Below are 18663 nucleotides of genomic sequence, written 5' to 3'. Positions count from 1 at the left end.
ATATAAAGGCTAGATGTCTCGTCCAACGGAGTCGAACGTACGCACATGGCGGCCATCTTGCCCCAGGCAGCTCGCTCACCCATAACATTGTGTTGGTAGTGGTATGTACTTTTTAAATAACCATAACTTGCTCAATTTTCAACGGATTTACAAATGGCTTGGTTTCTTACAAACGTTATTAACGTGGTTATAATTCGGGATGCTTTTTGGATATTTTAAAGAAAATAACATAATTATTCATAAGTATGCAGTGTCATAACTACACCTCTGACGTTTATAACAAACCAACCCGTTTAAAAATCGGTTGAAAATTGAGCAAGTTATGGTCAATTAAAAAGTACATACCACTACCAACACAATGTTATGGGTGAGCGAGCTGCCTGGGGCAAGATGGCCGCCATGTGCGGACGTTCCACTCCGTTGGCTGGCAACGCGGACGAGACATCTAGCCTTTATATATATCTATGGGGTTGACGGCCCATTTTTTGACCCTCGTTTTGGGGGCATTGACGTTTGTATACATAGGTTGTCATAAAATGAATATTGTGTTATGTGTGAATGCTTAAGACATTATAAGATTGACTGTCTCCGTAGCAAGCAAAATCACACAACCATAGATTTGCATAGGCTATTTCATTGAGAAAATGAGCGGGAAGCGGTACATTCAATTGTAATATGACTGCAGCTGCTTGTCGCTATCTATTGAAGGAACCGAGTAGGCAAGCTATGACTGAACTCATTAACAAACTAGCGAATTGGCCTTTGCATCTGCCATCTTAAACGAACATACGGCGGTCGAATTTGCTATAAAAAGCAATGGTTTGGATAATGTTCAACTTTTGTTTTTCTTAATTGATATTTTTCCCAACACTGATCAGAGGATATTGCCATCCCAGCCGAAACACGTCACAACAAAACAGGCTTTCTAGCCACCAACTAACTAGGTAGCTTGTCAATAGCATTGCTGTAAGGTATAACGTTAACGAAATGGATTTATTTGGCGATCTCCCTGAACCAACTCAAGTTACAAGTAAGTGTCACTTCTGAAAGCATTTACACAAACGTTATGGTCCAAAACACTACGTTTATGGTGGGTTTAGCACAGGAACGTCGCATTAGCTACCACCAGCTAAGTTTGTTAGCTAGCTGCAATTGTTGTTGTGGATTTCAAACCTACTTCTGCATCATCAGTGGAGAGTTTGTTTAGTATAGTCGTGTTTTACAGATTCAGCACTAGATTTGAACGTTTTAGACTTTGCATGAGGTTTCACGGATGTTACTGCATACGGCTTATTGAGGTGGATGGAGATGAGATGACTGTGTGCCTGACTCTAACGTCACCCACCGAATACAGGCCTAGTAGTCCAACCATTAATTGTCGGTCACACTTTTTCTTCGTAACATTGCCAGCAGCAACTGCCTTGGCGATGTTTGAAATGAGGCCATAGCCTATGGACATCGTAACATGCCCTTTTATATATATAGGGTGCCAGGTGGCTACACGACTACACGTAGGGGGTAGTTCATGGATTTCACAAACCATCGCTATAGGAAGACGTGAATGCAAGAAGTCTGAGACTGAGAATTTTGTGAACAATTATTTACCCTCTGACACACTGCAGATAAGGAATCAAAGCCACCTCAACCCCCTGAAGAGAAACGAGGTGAGAAGAGGAAACACGATGAGGATCCTGCGTATGAGGTGACAGAGGAAAAGAATGAAGAGGAAAAGAAAGTTTGTAAAGGTTTTCCACATTTCCACACAAAACGTATAAAATGTGTCTTTATGTTCATCATTCTGTGGCACGTGTTTTCATATGTACAGGATTACTGGCATTTGACCTGTCCTGCTGTACAGTGCCTGTTCTGGATAGTGCTGTCCTGACTATTTGTGTACTGTGCTCTGTGTGTTTGCTCAGGTCAAACCAGGCTGATGGCCTATGTAGCTGCTCGCCGAGGGGAGCGGGAAGAGATGCAGGATGCACACGTTCTTCTGCCTGATATGAGCAGCATCATATCTTCACCTTCATCCCAAGTGTGAGTTTCTCCAGTATTACTTAACGCTATACAAGTCATGAACACGAGGGCCTGCTTGGCCAACTGTCACCTGAGCTCTACTGTTGCCACCTGTTCAATTGAATGATGTTTGGGATTGTGAGTAACTGTAAATTTGGTAGTTCCTGCCATGTGAATGGATACAAAAGCTCCCGCTAAATAAGTTCTTTGAACCTTAAAAAAAAGTCCCTGCAGGCCTTGTATGTGGTCAACAGAGGGGAGCCTAGACAGAGTTCCAAGTGGCTCGCTGTCCATGTTGCCAGCCCGTTAGATTGTACCCCGAATTTTCTTCTAAAAGCATGCATAACCATCAGTCTGGTTGCCTTGGCTTGCAGTGTTTCCAGTTACACCGTAACTGTTTACTTTTTCCTGTTGTGTGTTTAGTTCTTTCAGTGTCTAAAAACGGCAAGCTTTGCATTTTTCTAGTACACCTCAGCCAGAAACCTTATGTAATTCTTTGCTATGCACGGTTGTGTATCTGTTGTGTAAACATGTGTCACTGCTGTGTCCCAGCTCTCGTCTGGCCTACTTTGCGGTGTTTGACGGTCACGCCGGAGCAAGGGCCTCCCGATTCGCTGCCGAGCATCTGCATCACACCCTGGTTGCTAAGTTCCCCAAAGGTACAGCTGACTACTCGCAAAACAAAAAACATCTTGAACCGTAGAGTTGCTTCTCTTAGCAAAACACACCACAGTCATGCATGTCACTGATACGTGTCCCCATAGGTGACTCTGAGAACTTGGACAAGTTGATAAAAAAGTGTCTACTGGATACTTTCCGTCAGACAGATGAGGACTTCCTGAAGAAGGCCTCAAGCCAGTAAGCTCTTTTGTCCTCCTTTCAATGTTTATCAACAGCAGTATGTGTTACTATGAATACTCAGGCCTCACAATATTTGAGTGTAGTTAAAGGCACAGTCTGCGATTTTGGTAAAGGGTTGTTGATATTTGAGCTCAGCCAATTAAATGACACCCCTCCCCGCCGCATTGCTGAAGCAACGTGTTGATTCGCTGGAATTGTTTGTGTCTAGTCCAAGCCCCTATGTTTGTTTCACAATTACAGCGCCAGGACTGTTATGAACACCAGTCTTTTTTTTTTTTTAGTGTACACACTGAACGCATAGCTAGAGGACCAATCAGGATCAATACGCTGAATTTGACAAAAATCAGAATCAGAATCAGAATTCTTTTAATGGCCAAGTATATTTACATATACAGGAAATTATCTTGGTGGTTGGTGTATAGGACATAAAACACATAACATAACAACAAAATAGCAAAAACAAGAATAAAACTATATTGGATTATTGCAAAACCTTTTAGAGATTCTATGTAGCATTTGTTGACAAGAATGTGATGTAATGTAAAATGTTCCATGTTTGTATGCTCTTGTGTAATTCTTGACATCCACACAGTTTGTTTATTAATTAATTATTTTTTTTACATTATTTTAGATAGTTGTCAGCTATTATTAACTATGAAGACCTGCTGACTCATGTCAGTAAAATCCAAGCGCCTTGAGTTATACTGTGAATCTTTAAACACTCTGAGCTATCGGCAGATCTCATTAGAGATCACATGTCTGCATTAGTTTCAAGTTTCCAGTCTTTTATTGTCAGATGCATAGAACAACACAGACACCACACAGCAACCTACTATAACATAACATAATATAACATTAACATAACATTTATTACTCTGAACATAAATTACACATATGATAAACATATAATAAACCTCCTAATAATACCAAATAAATAAACAAACATCACCCCACAGGAAGCCAACATGGAAGGATGGGTCGACAGCCACGTGTGTGCTGGTGGTGGCTGATGTGCTGTACGTGGCCAACCTCGGGGACAGCAGGGTGAGATTCCTTCTGCCTGCACTGTTTCACACATAACCCTGTTTGAATGTTCCACACTGGACTTCAACACAGTGGTGGATTGTTGATTGTATATAGTACTGTTATGTATATAGTCCATTTGGTTGTTGCCTTTTCAACACATGCTAGGTAGCGTGTGATCCATCTTGTGCTGCTTTCAGTCACCTGAGTAGCTGTTGTGCACACAGCTTGACATTGTTTTGAGGTTTGTTGTATAGTATTGCATATATTTTCTTTTGTTCTTTCAGGCTGTTCTTTGTCGCTCAGAGCAAGGGGAAGACAGTGGGGCGAAGAAGTGCGTGACCCTGGCACTCAGTAAAGAGCACAATCCCACCATTTATGAGGAAAGGATGAGGATACAGAAGGCAGGGGGCACGGTCAGGTGTGTGTGTGTGTGTGTGTGTGCTGCCGTGTGTACCGCCATGTGTACCCTCATGTCAGTAAACCTTACTGCTGTTGGGTAGAATGCATGATAACAAAAAGGCAGGTGTTCTCAATCCTACTCCAGAGACCTCAGTTTTTACAGTTTTAATATTTACAGTTTCTCCCAAAATGGATCATATTTTGAAAGCACGTATGTGCCTGAGAATGTAGAGGAAACATAAAATCGTCAGGGAAACTATTTTCATATGGCCTTCAATTTTTGTCAGTAATTTGTGTCAATGACAAATAAGAAAATAAATAGAGACTGTTGCATTTCTATTCTGTATTTCTATTTCTACAATTGAAATACTGTCTCAAGGTGTGTTTAACGGATAAAAAGGCTGTGGTACATCGCATGGCAAGCTGCTCATTATCCTTACTCTCTTTGTGTAGAGAGGGGCGAGTGTTGGGGGTCTTGGAGGTGTCCCGTTCCATAGGAGATGGCCAATACAAGCGCATTGGGGTCATCTCTACACCAGACCTCCGACGCTGTCAGCTGACTGCCAATGACCGGTAAGGCAGTTAAGCAGTTTGATAATGATATGGATTAACATAAGTTGATAAGCCATAGATGAATGTTGTTCATTCCAGATACAGGTGTAGTCTGAATACTCATTGGATAGCCTATGTGTGCACACATTATGTATTTGGTGTTGATACATTTGTCTGCGTCATTTTTTTCCCTGTGTGCTTGTGTTGTCCAGGTTTATAATTCTGGCCTGTGATGGCCTCTTTAAGGTCTTCTCACCTGAGGAAACTGTTCAATATGTACTCACCGTCGTGCAGGTTGGTTTAATGGATAAAAAGTTCTAATAGATTGGGGGTAAGATTGACAGTGTCAGAACTGATATGATATGAGGGGTGTGTATTATATGATGTGACTGGTGTATTTGGTGTGCTTTATTGTATTATCTTAATACTTCTGTAAATTTGACAACCTTGATCAAATTAGGTTTTATTTCTGTGGCACATCATGGTAGATGGAATGACAATGGTAACATTTGATACCTTCAGGACACATCAGTTGCCGTGGAGAAGAAGGAGGGGCAGACGGAGGGGGAGGCCCGTTATGATGCAGCTTGTCAGCGATTGGCCAGTGAGGCTGTGAGGCGGGGCTGTGCAGATAATGTCACTGTGATCCTCGTGTCCATTGAATTCTGAGAGGCATGGGTTAACTCTTGTCTCTTTCCGTCACGCCAGAAAGCATTGAGGTCTAAGAAAGAGCTGTGCTCTGCCAAAACACGCCACAGAGTCTGCTACATAGACGCTAAGGGGGTTCCACCCTGAAGGCAATTCGGTTACTAAGGAGTTGTTTGCTGAAAAGGAATGTCAATACTTCATCTGTGCAAAAGATTAAATCACCTCTTTCCTGAATAATTAATTAAAACGTTAACTTTTTTTTTTTTTAAATGTGTTTGGTTTGTCTTTCTTTTGAAGTGACCTGTCCGTACCACCTTATTCTACTTTGTGGAGGAGAGGCAGGTGCTTGACACTGGTTAGTATGTCAGGGCTTGAATCTGCAGCTATATTGCTCAGAACACACAGGAAAATCAAGGAACCTGAACTAGACGAGGAAGGAGAAATCTGAGTTGGTGCAAGTGAATACCAGTAGGCAACGTTCAAGGATGTTTTAGCGGTTGTTTGGAAAAGACTTGCACAAATCTATCATCTAAAGTTTCAATGTTAGCAGTACATACAAAGCTAGAAAGAAGGATATAGTAAGCATAATGGCCACTGGCATGGAAACACTAAGCAGGCCATACACATGTTAAATCCTGCTCATTGCATATTTTAAATATTACTAATTGTGTAGGACATGTACACTGCACTAAAATCCGTATCCTGTTTTTTTTTTTTTTTTTTTTAATGTATATTTTTATCCTTTTGCTTTGTGGTTATTACAAGTCACGCATAAAAATATACCTCATGTGGATTTATGATTTGACACAGACTTTACAGGGACTCTTACTTTGAAAAGTAAACCGGATGCGTCTTATAAAATACGCCTATGACCCAGCCATCTGATAGCTCAGCCATCCAATGAAATTGCAATTTGTGCTTAGAGGAAGAGCGATTCGTTGACTAGTTCAAGTTTGTTGAAATACTCCGGTAGAAGCCAATGCAGACTATTTTAAAAACGCCTTTTTTCCTCTCCTGCACAAGCAAGATGTTCTAACTCCGGAAATTTGGAAGAAGGGGCTGTTTTCATACAACAGTGTATGCATGCGCACGGAGGCAGCTGTCAACATTTAAGCCAAACCACAGCGAGGAATGCATTATTAATGAACGTGTGTAGTCACGTGTATTTCAATATTGTATAAATTACCGCAGGAAAAAATCTTGTAGGGCTAGTTGTAGAGTATTAACACCCGTCTTCTCTATTGACACGCATAAAATGGGATGCACTTTCCGTTAGCTCGCTAGCCAGTTTTTGTAATGATTTTGTTCCGTCAGTTAATATATGTAAAGACTTGAAAACCCGACGTTAGGGATGGAGGGACTATGCCTGTTGGTTTAGCTATTTATTTAATTGTACATAATGTCCTATTTAAGCAACCGTATGGCTAACATTTAGCTAAGTTATATCTTAGGTGTCCGAAATTGTTACTTGGCAGGCTATCTAATGAATAATGTATTGGAATACAATGCTGCACGGCCCGTATATCAGCGTTGTGCGTTCTAATTAAATAAGGGGAATAGTGTTGTTTAAACTATTAGGAAGGTGACATATGTTTTGTCACCTCTCTAAAACAACAAAGCCGTTTGACCACTGCACCCTTTGGAGTGCCACAATGGATTCTTTTTTGGACTTCGAAGAATGCATCAAAGACTCTCCGGGTTTCAGGTATACAGTTGTCATGTGTGTATTTACTGTGTTGTCCAAATATAATCCCCGTTTTCAATAATCTAATCTATGGAAAAGACAGTGATTATTTTATATGATTTAATTCGCTTCATAGGGCTTCTCTGGATCATTGTGAGAGTGATGTAGGGGAATTGGAAAGCCGAGTTGGGAAGGTGAGACTCCTCTCTGCGATTAAGTTTGAGTCATCCTCCGTCTGTGAGAGGAGACTTTTATCTCCGAGGCTGTTTGTTTTCTTAACCATGGTCAGCATCCATATTTCCATCTCACTGTCTTTTTCAGGTGATGAAGACGTGTAGTAAGATGGTGGAGGCTGGCCAGGCATACAACAACTCCAATCAGCTGTTCCTGGCTGCAATGGCAGAGTTTTCCTTGTATCACAAGCGGGACAGTGTCGTCATGGTAAGGTTCATGTCAGCCCCTCCAGTACACTGTGTGAATAATCCACCCTGAAAAAGTGGGTGGATTCAGTTGTTTGTATGATCCTGAACCAAATTTGCCTGGCCCACAGAGCTATGAGTATGTGCATCCCTGTTTTTATTTTTTAAAACAGAATTGCCTGCGCCAGTTCAATCAGGGGTTACAGGAGATGATGCAGTTTCATACAGTAAGTACCACTACAGGCTGTCTAGGGTTGAAACGCTACGCAACGCTATTCCTGTTGTTATGGACCTGGTTATAATAGTAATAGACGTATAATTATGATTTTCTGCCTCAACACTACATTAATATAATACATAATAATTATCAGTGCTGTGGTACACAGCATTTCTTTCAAGCATTTTTCTAATTATAACCTGATCTGATTATAAGTTAATACGTGTGTATCGTTAGGTCTGTGGAGTTCTCTGTTAATGTTTCACCTTCAACTTTGTTGTATGGTGCATTTCCCTTCCACAGATGCTGCTTGACCAGACTCAGAGAGCCATCACCCAGCAACTCACTAACCTCGTCTCACAGTATGCACCTCGATCAGCACGCAACTACACATTCACACACACGCACACAAACACACACAACTACACACACGCACACACACACACACACACACACACATTGATTCAAGCATTATATGATGAGCACACATTCACCACACATCCATTCACAGCTGATCAGTTCTGATTCAACTCATTGCAGTGTGTTGTAGATGTGTACAATTACATGCTGTAACCTCTATGAATGAGTACATCTCTTCTCTGCTGTCCATGTATTCAGTACGAAATAAATCCATCCTCTACATTTGACATGTATTAGTTTGCAGTGTGTTCTATTCACACCACAACATGTACTTCCTGGTGCTCCTCTCCAGGTTCCTGCCTCAGATAAAGGAGACCCGAAGGGAATTTGTGCGGATTGGGGAGGACCTGGAGACTGCTGCTGGGAAGAATGCCCAGATATCCCGCCACAAAGCCACGGAGGCTGAGAGGGCCAGCCACTTGCTGATAGCCACGCGCAAGTGTTACCAACACTTTGCTTTGGACTACTGCTTGCAGGTAATGACTGCTTAAAGTCTACAGCGACTGTCAAGGGTGGCTGGTTGTTCTGTGTAATTATACAGCCCCGTTTATAAATTGTTGCTGGCTGTGCTGTGTGGTTATAATATCGTTCTTCAGTAACTGAGGGGTTGATTTAGGCTATGTGTTGTGCTAAGATATGCACATCTACTTGTTTGTACTGTTTATACCACACTCGATGCTGATGAATAGTGAGTTAACCATTTCCATCAATTAGATAATGTCATCTTAGGCATTTTGATTTTGATTATTTCTTTGCCGTTTGTAGAATATTTCAGTCAGTCTCCAGAGTCACACTGTGTGTGTGGTGTCTGAACACCAACATCTGTGTTTGCACGTGATGACTCAGGCTAACCTGAAATATCCTGGAGAAGAAGGACAGGTGTGTTTACACAGGGACCGAGCAAACCAGAAAGAAAAAAAGAAACTCCCAAGTAGAGTTTAAACTGTAGGGCACAGTGTGGTGACGACTGTATTGCCATGTCAAGACCAAATATCTAGAGCAAGGATGAAACCTTTCAACCCCTCCCCCCTAAACCATGTAAATAATATTAATTATTCATATGTAAAAGTCAATCTATGTTAGGCCAATGGGGATTTACTTGTCCACTACAAAAGCTGCTCCAGATCAGAGTTTTCTAAATTGGGCTTTATTACTTATGCCCTGGGGCTCCATTAGGCATCGCTAAATGTGCTAAAAATGCTTTAAAATAAATAAACACAGATAATCCATCTTCTCTTTGAACTTTTTTCCCAAAAGGACATTCTGCGTTGTTTATCTCATTTGACACCTATTTGTTTTGTCTTGCAGCTAAACAATTTTAAAGTCCAACAGAAGCTGGACATCTTAAACTCGGTAAGTGTGTGTTCCTCAATCTTCTTGAACTCAGCAAGTGTGTGTTCCTCAGTCTTCTTGTCGAGGGGCCTGGCTGGAAGGCTGGTTACGGAGGCACTGGCGCTGATTCATATGGCAGCGTACCAAACAGACAGCTGGGGATTAGGAGTCTACTGGGCTGTTATGCTATTAGTGGGAAGTGGCTAGTCCCCATGGGAGGCTCTTACACGGATGATGCCATGGGTGAGCAGAGAGATTCCCAGAGGTTTAAATTGCCTGTAATGATTAGCCTGTGTGTGTGTGTGTGTGTGTGTGTGTGTGTGTGTGTGTGTGTCTTTCAGGTCTTTTCCTACTTCCACGCCCAGTACACATTCTTTCACCAAGGCTATGACTTGTTAAGAGACCTGGAGCCTACCATGAAGACTATGGCCACTCAGGTCTCTGTGCACCTCTGGTCACTTGTGTCTGAGACCTTTTCTAAAGTAGCACCTTCTTCAGGTGGACCTCTGTTGAAAAATATATATATTTTATAGTATTTAGTATTATAGTATATAATATATTATAGTTCTTATGATTAGTGGCATTCTATACAAACCACAAAATGAACATGAGGTCAAAGGCAGTTATACTATTGATTTGTTTTCTCGTGTGAAACTTATGGGCGAATCCCATGCTATGTCTCTTCAGCTTGCTCAGCTTTCCACGGAGTGCTCAGTCAAGAGGAAAGATCTGGAGAACACACATCTTCTTGTTCAGCAGAGAGTAAGTGCGTGTGCTGTGTAGCAGTGAAAATGTACTTCAACTCAAAGAACAGAAGTTGTTTGAATGACAGAGGCATGCATGCACGCAGAGCAGGGACCTCGTCTATGTGGAGTTCATTTTTGCATCACTACTGAGCCATGTAGGTGGAATATATTGGCCCTTAGTGGTCTATGGATTTTACGATCATTATTATTTAAGCACACCTCCACTGTAGGCATTACAATGTTCCTCCAAGTTCTGTGCGGTTCTGCTTGTGTCCACATGACTGATTCTCTCTTGTTCAGGATGCCTCCGGGGAGCCTGTCATTGCCTGCACCCCAGCAGATGGTGGAACTATACAAGGCTACCTCTTTAAGCGATCACGCAGGAAGAACAAGATGTGGAAGAGGTGAGGTCCGCTGGAAGAGGGAAACACTGATTTGATCTTACCCTTTGATTGATTCTACCAGTGAAGACATTGATGGATTTCAGACAAACTGATTGATGAAAGTTTATAAAAATCAGTATTTCAAATGTAATCTTTTAAATGTTGTTTTGTGTTCTTGGTGAAATTAATATCATGCATCAACGTAATTGTCTTCCTGTAGATGCTGGTTCTCCACTGAAAACAACCAGCTAGTGTACACTAAATCACACAAGGTGGGGAGAGCATGTTCACCTGTCTCCTTTAACTGCTTCCAGAGTCAGGCATCCATGAAAGTCCTTATACCTGTTTGCTTTCTCCTGCTGGAGTGAAGCTGTAGTTCAAAAAAGAAATATCCAGCATCCATTTTGACCTGTAAAAAAACCCATTACTATTAATTGGCATTTCATAACAGTATAATAAAATAAGAAATCAAATCTTTATTCATACGGTGCATTTCATACCAGGAGGTTACACAATGCGCCTAAAGAAATATATGTTAAACTTAAGTATAACTTGTTTGCATATTCATAATTTGTTACACATTTGCTTATTCATAAATGGTTGCATTTTTTTGTGAACATAAATGTGCAGTTTAAAGAAAGTCCATAAAGTTTTTAAGTATTATCCATTGCATGCTGGCTCTGGAGTGACTGCTTTCCCTGCGGCAGGAGGAGCCAACTGTGCTGTTTGATGACCTCAGGCTGTGTGCTGTGAAGCCGCTGGACAGCATTGACCGGCGCTTTTGTTTCGAACTGGTGTCAGTTCAGAAGTAAGGACTGTACCGCAGATAATGAGGATCTGTTCCATGAAGGGGTGCGGGGTGGGGGTCAGTTTGCCCAGTCGATGCAGGGAGCTGGGATGAATAAGCAATCTTGGGAGCAAACTGGGAGCTATCCTGTTCTATTTTCTGCTGTTCCTAGGGGAAATAGATTGGATGACATAAATGTATTCACCTAACATCAATATTATTATAATATATTTTTCTAAATTAATATACATTTATTTATTTAAGTCTGAAGTTGCTTACTGGGTGAACAGTCAAATTGGTTACTTTAGTCGTTACAGTTGATGCATTGAAGAAAGGGAGGCAAGGCTGTGGTCTTATATGTTACTTAACATATGTGAATCAGTTGACCCTAATAGGCCTTCACGGTCTCCCCAGGTGCTGTGCCCTACAGGCGGACTCGGAGGAGCTGAGGCAGGCGTGGATCAATGCGGTGCAGGGCAGCATAGACATGGCCTACCGTGAGAAAGAGGAGACACGGCAACCCCAGGTAACATAACTCAACCAGGCACACACATGTCAGAAACAACACTACACTCAGAATTACACACGCCAGAACATAGGCCCATTAATGGAAACACACAGATATGCCAAAGGTGAAGACTTGGGAACATATGGGATGTGAACATATGGGATGTTGTAAAGAGACTTTTAATGGTCATTAAATATTCATTGGTTTCCCCCAAGGCACTTACACAAAACCAAGTGTCCTGGGAGAAGCAAAAGTGGAATTGGTGTCCTTGTTTCCTAAAATACCCAAAGTAATATCAATACAGCTACATAGCACAATTGACAGAGGCACAGAGTAATGGCAGTTTTTATCAAATCTGGAAACGGCAACAACATGCTGATGCTGACACTGTTGAAGAGCGGAGAAAATGGCTAGGTGGCACTAAAGCAAAGCATGCATATCAAAAAAAGGCAGCTTTTCATCAAGAACAGTGAGAACATTTTTACTTGTTAAATGTTTTTTTCTTTTTCTGTTCGTCTGTGTTCAGCCCAAGGAGAGCTCTCCGCCAGTGCAGTCTGTGGACCCCCCACCAGGCCAGCCGCCGACCAGGCAGGCGGTGCTGGGAGTGGCCCTGCAGGGCTCCGGGAACCAGCTCTGCTGCGACTGCGGGATGGAGGACCCGCGCTGGGCCAGTGTCAACCTGGGCATCACCATGTGCATCGAGTGTTCAGGCGTCCACAGGTATCTCTTGCTGTCTACACACGAGCAGGTGGCTTCCCACTGGCTGTTTTCTAAGCTGCTCGCATTCTAAGAGGGTTCAGCAGGGTTCGTTCTGGCAGTTTTCCAGGCTTGTATTCACATACTTGAGATTTAGAGTAACACTTGAGCAATAAATTGGCAAGCAATAAATATGGCCAATTGGCCAGTTGCCCAGTAGATGTGTAACAGGAATGCCATCCTATGGCTCTCAGCTTTGAGCTTTAGCAGTGCTACATATTTCACTTGTTGTCAGATGTGTGTGTTTGTTGGGTGTTTTACAGGAGCCTCGGAGTCCATGTGTCCAAAGTGCGATCTCTCACGCTGGACTCATGGGACCCAGAGCAAATTAAGGTAACAGGCACAGTGTGTGTCTCTGTTTGGGTGAATAGCATACGAAGAAATCAGAAGTATTAGTCCTTGTAGGCAAGTCTTGCCACTCGGCAGCCATCTTGGCAAAACCTCCAGGCAGCTATTTCAGGCAAACAAGACCAGGCTCCTATCTAAATGAATGGGGAGAGATCCGTAACTCCACATAGGATGGTCAAACAGATATTTAAAGTACATCATGCTCACTGCGCACCGCACGCACACCAAATTCCGCAGCGCAGCTTTTGTATTGGTCTCGGTGGAAATAAACAAAATGTTCAGTTCAGGTGAAACGTCAGTTTGATTGATCGGTTCTTTATAATACAGGGCAGGACTTCCAGTAGATGTGTTCCAGGTACAGATGGGGGAAAAGGGGAATAGTCTTATATTTCAGAATGAATGTTCGAGTGTTTTAACATGTGTGTTGTTGCACTGTGCGATGCGTTCCCATGTCACTGTGGTGTTGATATTCGCTCTTGTTCCAGCTCCTCTGTATATTGGGGAATGATGTCATTAATGGGATCTATGAGGAGTGCAGCTCGGAGGACGGCGTGAAGAGGCCCACATCTCAAAGCCCACGGTGAGAGCCATACATAGGGAACAGCTGATATTTACATCTCTTCATCCAAATATGTGTCTTTGCATGTCTTGTCTCTTTTGTCACATGTACATGTATATGTGTTAATATTTGTGATATATTGTGAGATACATACAATTGAATTCACCACTAAGATGACACCCATCATAGTTTTTGAACTGGTTGTTATGGTGACCAGCGTGAGACTTTTTATTTCATTGTGGTCTGTGGGTTTATATACTCTCCTCTCCTCAGGCAGGAGAAGGAGGCGTGGATTAAGGAGAAGTATGTGGAGAAGAGATTTGTGCGAAAGGCCAGTTCCCCTGACTCAGGTGTGTCCCAACACTACCACTGTAACCCCCCCCCCACACACACACACACACACACACACAGATACACACACACACACACACATAGATACACACACACACGCGCGCACATACACACACACTTACTTATGTCATACTTGATCTGTGCCATCTCCATAGAGACCGTGAGGTGTGATGCTGGGCGACGGCTCTACCAGGCCGCCCTCCAGGGGGACCTTGTATCCATGGCAGCAGCTCTGGCCCAAGGGGCAGGGGTGAACTGGAGTGACCCAGAGCAGGAGGGGAGAACCGCTCTGATTGGTGCAGCCATTGGGGTTAGTTTCAGCAAGTGATCGAGCCAAATGTGTGTTCACAACTTTTTGATCACTGTGCCCTTTAGTGTGCACATGTGCTTGCAGCACTTTCTGTGTGTTACACACGTTAGTGCAGCGTGTGTCTATTTAGCCATATTGAAGATGTATTGTCTAGAGAGACCTGTCAGTTTGTGTTGTTCAGTGTGCATATTGTATACACAATAATATATAAAGATGTGTATATAATATAGTCATATTTAAATGATTTGCTGTATATGTATGGACTTGCAGGGTTCCCTTATAGCGTGCGAGTTCGTGCTACAGAACGGGGCTAATGTAAACCACAGGGACCAGCGGGGCCAGGGGGCTCTTCACGCCTCTGCCATTGGGGGCCAGACAGGGTGAGTCACTCCTCAGGGACCCCCCCCCTCCCCCCCTCAAACACAGACCTGCTGCAGAGCTCAAAACCATAGACATATATACCTAGACCCCTTCTTGACTGCTTCAGCCCGTTGCTGTGACGAGTTACGTCGCCGCCATATTGGACTGGGACCAGCTGTCCTGTAAAACAAATGCAAGAACGGTGGATCTGCGGTGTTTCTGTATAAAAATTACTATAGCGTTTACATTTCGCAACACACCTGCGTTTCGGCTGAGCGACTGACATTATGAATCTGGCTGCAAGCTGGCTAGCTAGCTCATCTCCAATCATAGACATATATACATGTATGTTTATATGTAGGCTATATGGTGATTCTAGCCTATCGAAATTCTAAGTAAAATGGAGACCAAACTTTTTTTTTAAATATACACAATCATCATTTGGAGATGAGTCGGGAAACTGAAGAGTGATGGTTTAGCTCTATCTCTGATCCTGACAGTCTGACCTGTCCTGTCGAAGTCCTCCTGCTTAAAGTGCTCACTGCAGAGCACGGAGTAGTCACCGGCTGGGACATTTCCCCTCATTTACCATCGTCTTCTGTATCAGAAGTGTTTGTTTGTGAAATTACATTTTATTGTCAATTGCACTGTTCAAGGTTATGTTTCTCTATGCACATATTTGAAACCAACTATAAAAAACGAACTGACTCCCTACTTGATTTGTAGGCTATTTGCAGATTTTGTTCCATTTCTCTCAATGATGGTCAATAATTAGTAGTTAAAGAAGCACTATTTCGATAGTTTAGATTCCTTCTTAATATTTTCAAAGTGCACGAGCTGTGGGAGCACAAGAAAAGTGAGCGTCTAGCATCGATTACCATAGACATACTGTATGCACATGTATATATGTTTATGGCGATTATAACCTTACTATCGAGATTCAAAGTAACATGGAGACAAAACTTATTGGGGGAACTTCACTTCGATCATAAACCCTTGAATATAAAAATGACTCAGTTAAATCGGTTGCGAAATGTAAACGCTATAGTGATTTTTATACAGAAAAACCGCAGATCCACCGTTCTTGCGTTTGTTTTACAGGACAGCTGGTCCCAGTCCAATATGGCGGCGACGTAACTCGCGAGCCAACAGCCAGTGGGGAATCTAGTAATATATGTCTATGCTCAAAACTCTAATCCCTGGACATTATGTGTACGCAACCAAGGTTTTAATTAGGGCTGAACGATTTGGGAAAATAATCTAATTGCGATTTTTTACCAAAATATTGCGATTGCGATTGCGATTTAACATGCGATTTTTTTTGTATCCTCTTTTTTCCCCAACAAAACGTAATGAATGATTTAAATATGACCAACACAATATTAGATACATTTAGTGTAAAATATTCTTTCCCACATTTTATATTTTTATTTAACTGCTCATTACAGAAACAAGAACAACAAATAGGTGGCTTTGCCACTGTGCATTTAAGTAATTTAAAAAAGTCATTTTAAGTATAAACACTAGGCATGCACTTTTTAAACACTGTGTGCAAAATGTACCATCTTAAAAAAAAAAAAAAAAAAAAAACATTATTTTTTTTTTTTTTTTTTAGACCACGTTTTTTAATCGCGAACGTTGTGGTTAGAAAATCGTGTTCTATCATATCGCGATTAAATCGCAAATGCAATTAATCGTTCAGCCCTAGTTTTAATTGTGTTTGTCCTCAGAAGAGTGTCAGATTATATGATGTGTCTCTACCTGCAAAAATGATGTAATTGAACATTTACACTTAATGCGTACATGATACATTTATTCAACAAGATGGAGGTACAGCTCAGTTCCAAGGATTGAGGGCTATGTACAAGTAAAGTACATCTTTCCTTGTTGAGATGATCAAGGCGACAGAACACGATCTCACACCACATCAATCTGACATACATGTCTGTCTCTTCAGGCAGGTGTGCCTACTCTTAAAGAGGGGAGCCAATCAATACGCAGCTGACGAAAAGGGAAACGACCCGCTCAGCATTGCCATAGAGACTGCTCATGCCGACATTGTGACCCTGTGAGTACAACTGTGCTGTCTTGTAGAGATAGCGTGTCTGTTTTGTCTGTGTTTTTTGGTATTTGTTTGTTAGAAGAATTTGGTCATGTGTGGGTGAGGTTATCTGTGATTGTTTTGTTTTGCTCTGCAGGCTGAGAATGGCACGAATGAACGAAGAGATGAGAGATTCTGAGGGATTCTTTGGCTTGGTTGGTAAGTTTCAAAAGTGCAATATTGTGTTATTGACAACAGGCCAGGAAGCCTTTGAGAGACCTTCTGACCTATATGATGAAATTCACATCCACACAGATACATGTGTGGGTGTAAATGTCGTGTTTTCCAATGTGCCAACTTCCTGCAGTAACAAACTTCTGTTCTTTGCTAGGGGACATTTAAGAAATCAGGTTTATCAACTTAGCCATGTCTGTTAACACAAGCTCTTACAGTTATTATTATTAGGTTACTATGGGAACGTTGAGGCTCACCTGATTGGTTGCCTGTACTCCTGATTTTAGTGAGAAACGGTAGCCAAGCTTTCTAATTTGTGTCTCTCCATTGGCACTAACATGCACATGGCGTAATTACGCTGTGATTAGGCAAGGGTTGTGAGGGCTAAAAGATGTAGTGCTCAATTTTAATCCAATTAACTTTTTGTCAAATTCAGCAAATTGCTGCCCACGGTCCTGTTTTGTATGTGCACAATTTCTTTGTTTGCACACAGTGTTGCCTGTGTAAATAGGAAACAAAGTGACTGAGACTGAGCCATAGCCTGACTATCCTAACCTATAACCTACGACTAACCTAAATTTCATTGGCTGTTGAGCTCAAATATATATATATATAATAGTGTGTCTGCGTTTGTGTTCTCAGGCGACGATGAAACATTCCAGGACATCTTCCGAGACTTCAGCAACATGGCGTCCAACAACCCAGAGAAGCTCTCGCGAAGACAGTTCAGCAGGAGTGAAGACGAGGAGAGGAACCGGCTGATGAGTGATCAACACGAAGAGGAAGATGGAGGAGGAGGAGGAGGAGGAGGGGATACTTAAGATCACATGATCAGACTTTTAACGTCCAGTGCTCTTAATCCAGCTGCTGCATACATCACTTCTTGTCTCTATGAGCACTGATTTAGGCGAGTCAGTCTGGACAGTATTGTTTTTTTTGTCATTCATTTTACTTCTTCAGGAAAGTTAAACCAAGAAATTTAGTGTCAGACTAACTAAATAATTACAAAGTGAAAGTGAAAAATACTTTAGTTCCCTGGAGCACATTTTGATTGTGTCTCTTTGGTCAGGAACAGTGCCCCCCCCCCCCCCCCCCCCCCCCCCCCCCCCCCCCCCCCGTCACACAGGCAAGCAAATTCACTTGAACCCGTTGTCTCTTCAGCATGACCCACTCTTAAGTGTACAGTCTATTGTTGATTGGTGTTCATGTGGGACAAGAGTCAAGGTCGAAGCAAGGAAGCAGCGTAAGTTAGACCATGGTTTTAGAGATGATTCATCACATAAGTGAATGGTGAAAAGTTATAAAGGAGTTTTAACCTTGGGTATATATTGTAACAGAATGTGGTCCAGAACAAGAAGGGCCAACCAACCCTAACATTTTAACAACAGACCTCTATATGTTACATTATAACAACAGTCATTAAGTGGTTGGTTAAGTTGGAATTTCACCTGGAAGTGCATAGACTCTCCAGCCAATGAGAGCGGAGTTCACCGATTTCCATAGTGTTGCCAACTCAGTGTGCAGTATGGATCAGACGGTTCATGGCACCTTGTGGATGGGAATATAAAGGCTGAGACCAGTAGATGGTGGTATGGGGCATTATTGCTCAGGAATTTTAGAGTTGTGTGTGGGGCGGATGAATCTCAGGTTTGTGCGGAGTGGCAGAGGTCAAATTCAGAAAGTCTTGCCATCTTTTAGCTCCATTT

At 42.2% G+C, this 18663-nt stretch overlaps 2 protein-coding genes across 3 annotated transcripts; both read left to right on the top strand.

The window, feature by feature from the left end:
• Positions 1–409: 409 nt before the first annotated feature.
• Positions 410–5772, top strand: LOC105909314 (integrin-linked kinase-associated serine/threonine phosphatase). Of its 2 annotated transcripts, XM_012837932.3 has the most exons (10): positions 410–1030; positions 1623–1745; positions 1920–2037; positions 2569–2675; positions 2781–2874; positions 3834–3921; positions 4188–4321; positions 4756–4875; positions 5067–5148; positions 5377–5772. In XM_012837932.3, exons 1-10 carry the CDS (start codon positions 988–990, stop codon positions 5521–5523), a joined length of 1056 nt encoding a protein of 351 aa, XP_012693386.2. In that variant the 5' UTR covers positions 410–987; the 3' UTR covers positions 5524–5772. The 2 variants fall into 2 exon arrangements, with proteins under 2 accessions (XP_012693386.2, XP_031428993.1); XM_031573133.2 differs by lacking the exon at positions 410–1030 and having other exon boundaries at positions 1623–1735.
• Positions 5773–5921: 149 nt separating this feature from the next.
• On the top strand, positions 5922–18044 carry zgc:162872 (BAR_ACAPs and ArfGap_ACAP domain-containing protein). The gene is made up of 22 exons (XM_012837920.3): positions 5922–7207; positions 7323–7380; positions 7508–7627; positions 7779–7832; positions 8126–8184; positions 8535–8718; positions 9551–9595; positions 9916–10011; positions 10262–10336; positions 10621–10724; positions 10924–10975; positions 11411–11511; positions 11905–12016; positions 12525–12718; positions 13018–13087; positions 13588–13682; positions 13935–14011; positions 14168–14322; positions 14593–14702; positions 16640–16750; positions 16881–16942; positions 17600–18044. Exons 1-22 carry the CDS (start codon positions 7092–7094, stop codon positions 17776–17778), a joined length of 2229 nt encoding a protein of 742 aa, XP_012693374.2. The 5' UTR covers positions 5922–7091; the 3' UTR covers positions 17779–18044.
• The last annotated feature ends 619 nt before the right edge of the window (positions 18045–18663 follow it).

The sequence above is a fragment of the Clupea harengus genome, chromosome 9 (genome assembly GCF_900700415.2).
Source record: "Clupea harengus chromosome 9, Ch_v2.0.2, whole genome shotgun sequence".
In the NCBI taxonomy this organism is placed as follows: Eukaryota; Metazoa; Chordata; class Actinopteri; order Clupeiformes; family Clupeidae; genus Clupea; species Clupea harengus.
This window is presented reverse-complemented; position numbering and strand designations above follow the sequence as displayed.

Coding starts and splice junctions, on each gene's coding strand:
- LOC105909314 (XM_012837932.3), top strand. CDS start 988: ATGGATTTATTTGGCGATCTCCCTGAACCAACTCAAGTTACAA. Junction 2,676..2,780: donor GGTTGCTAAGTTCCCCAAAG/GTACAGCTGACT, acceptor GTGTCCCCATAG/GTGACTCTGAGAACTTGGAC. Junction 3,922..4,187: donor CCAACCTCGGGGACAGCAGG/GTGAGATTCCTT, acceptor TTGTTCTTTCAG/GCTGTTCTTTGTCGCTCAGA.
- zgc:162872 (XM_012837920.3), top strand. CDS start 7,092: ATGTTTTGTCACCTCTCTAAAACAACAAAGCCGTTTGACCACTGCACC. Junction 10,337..10,620: donor ATCTTCTTGTTCAGCAGAGA/GTAAGTGCGTGT, acceptor TCTCTTGTTCAG/GATGCCTCCGGGGAGCCTGT. Junction 13,088..13,587: donor GGGACCCAGAGCAAATTAAG/GTAACAGGCACA, acceptor CTCTTGTTCCAG/CTCCTCTGTATATTGGGGAA.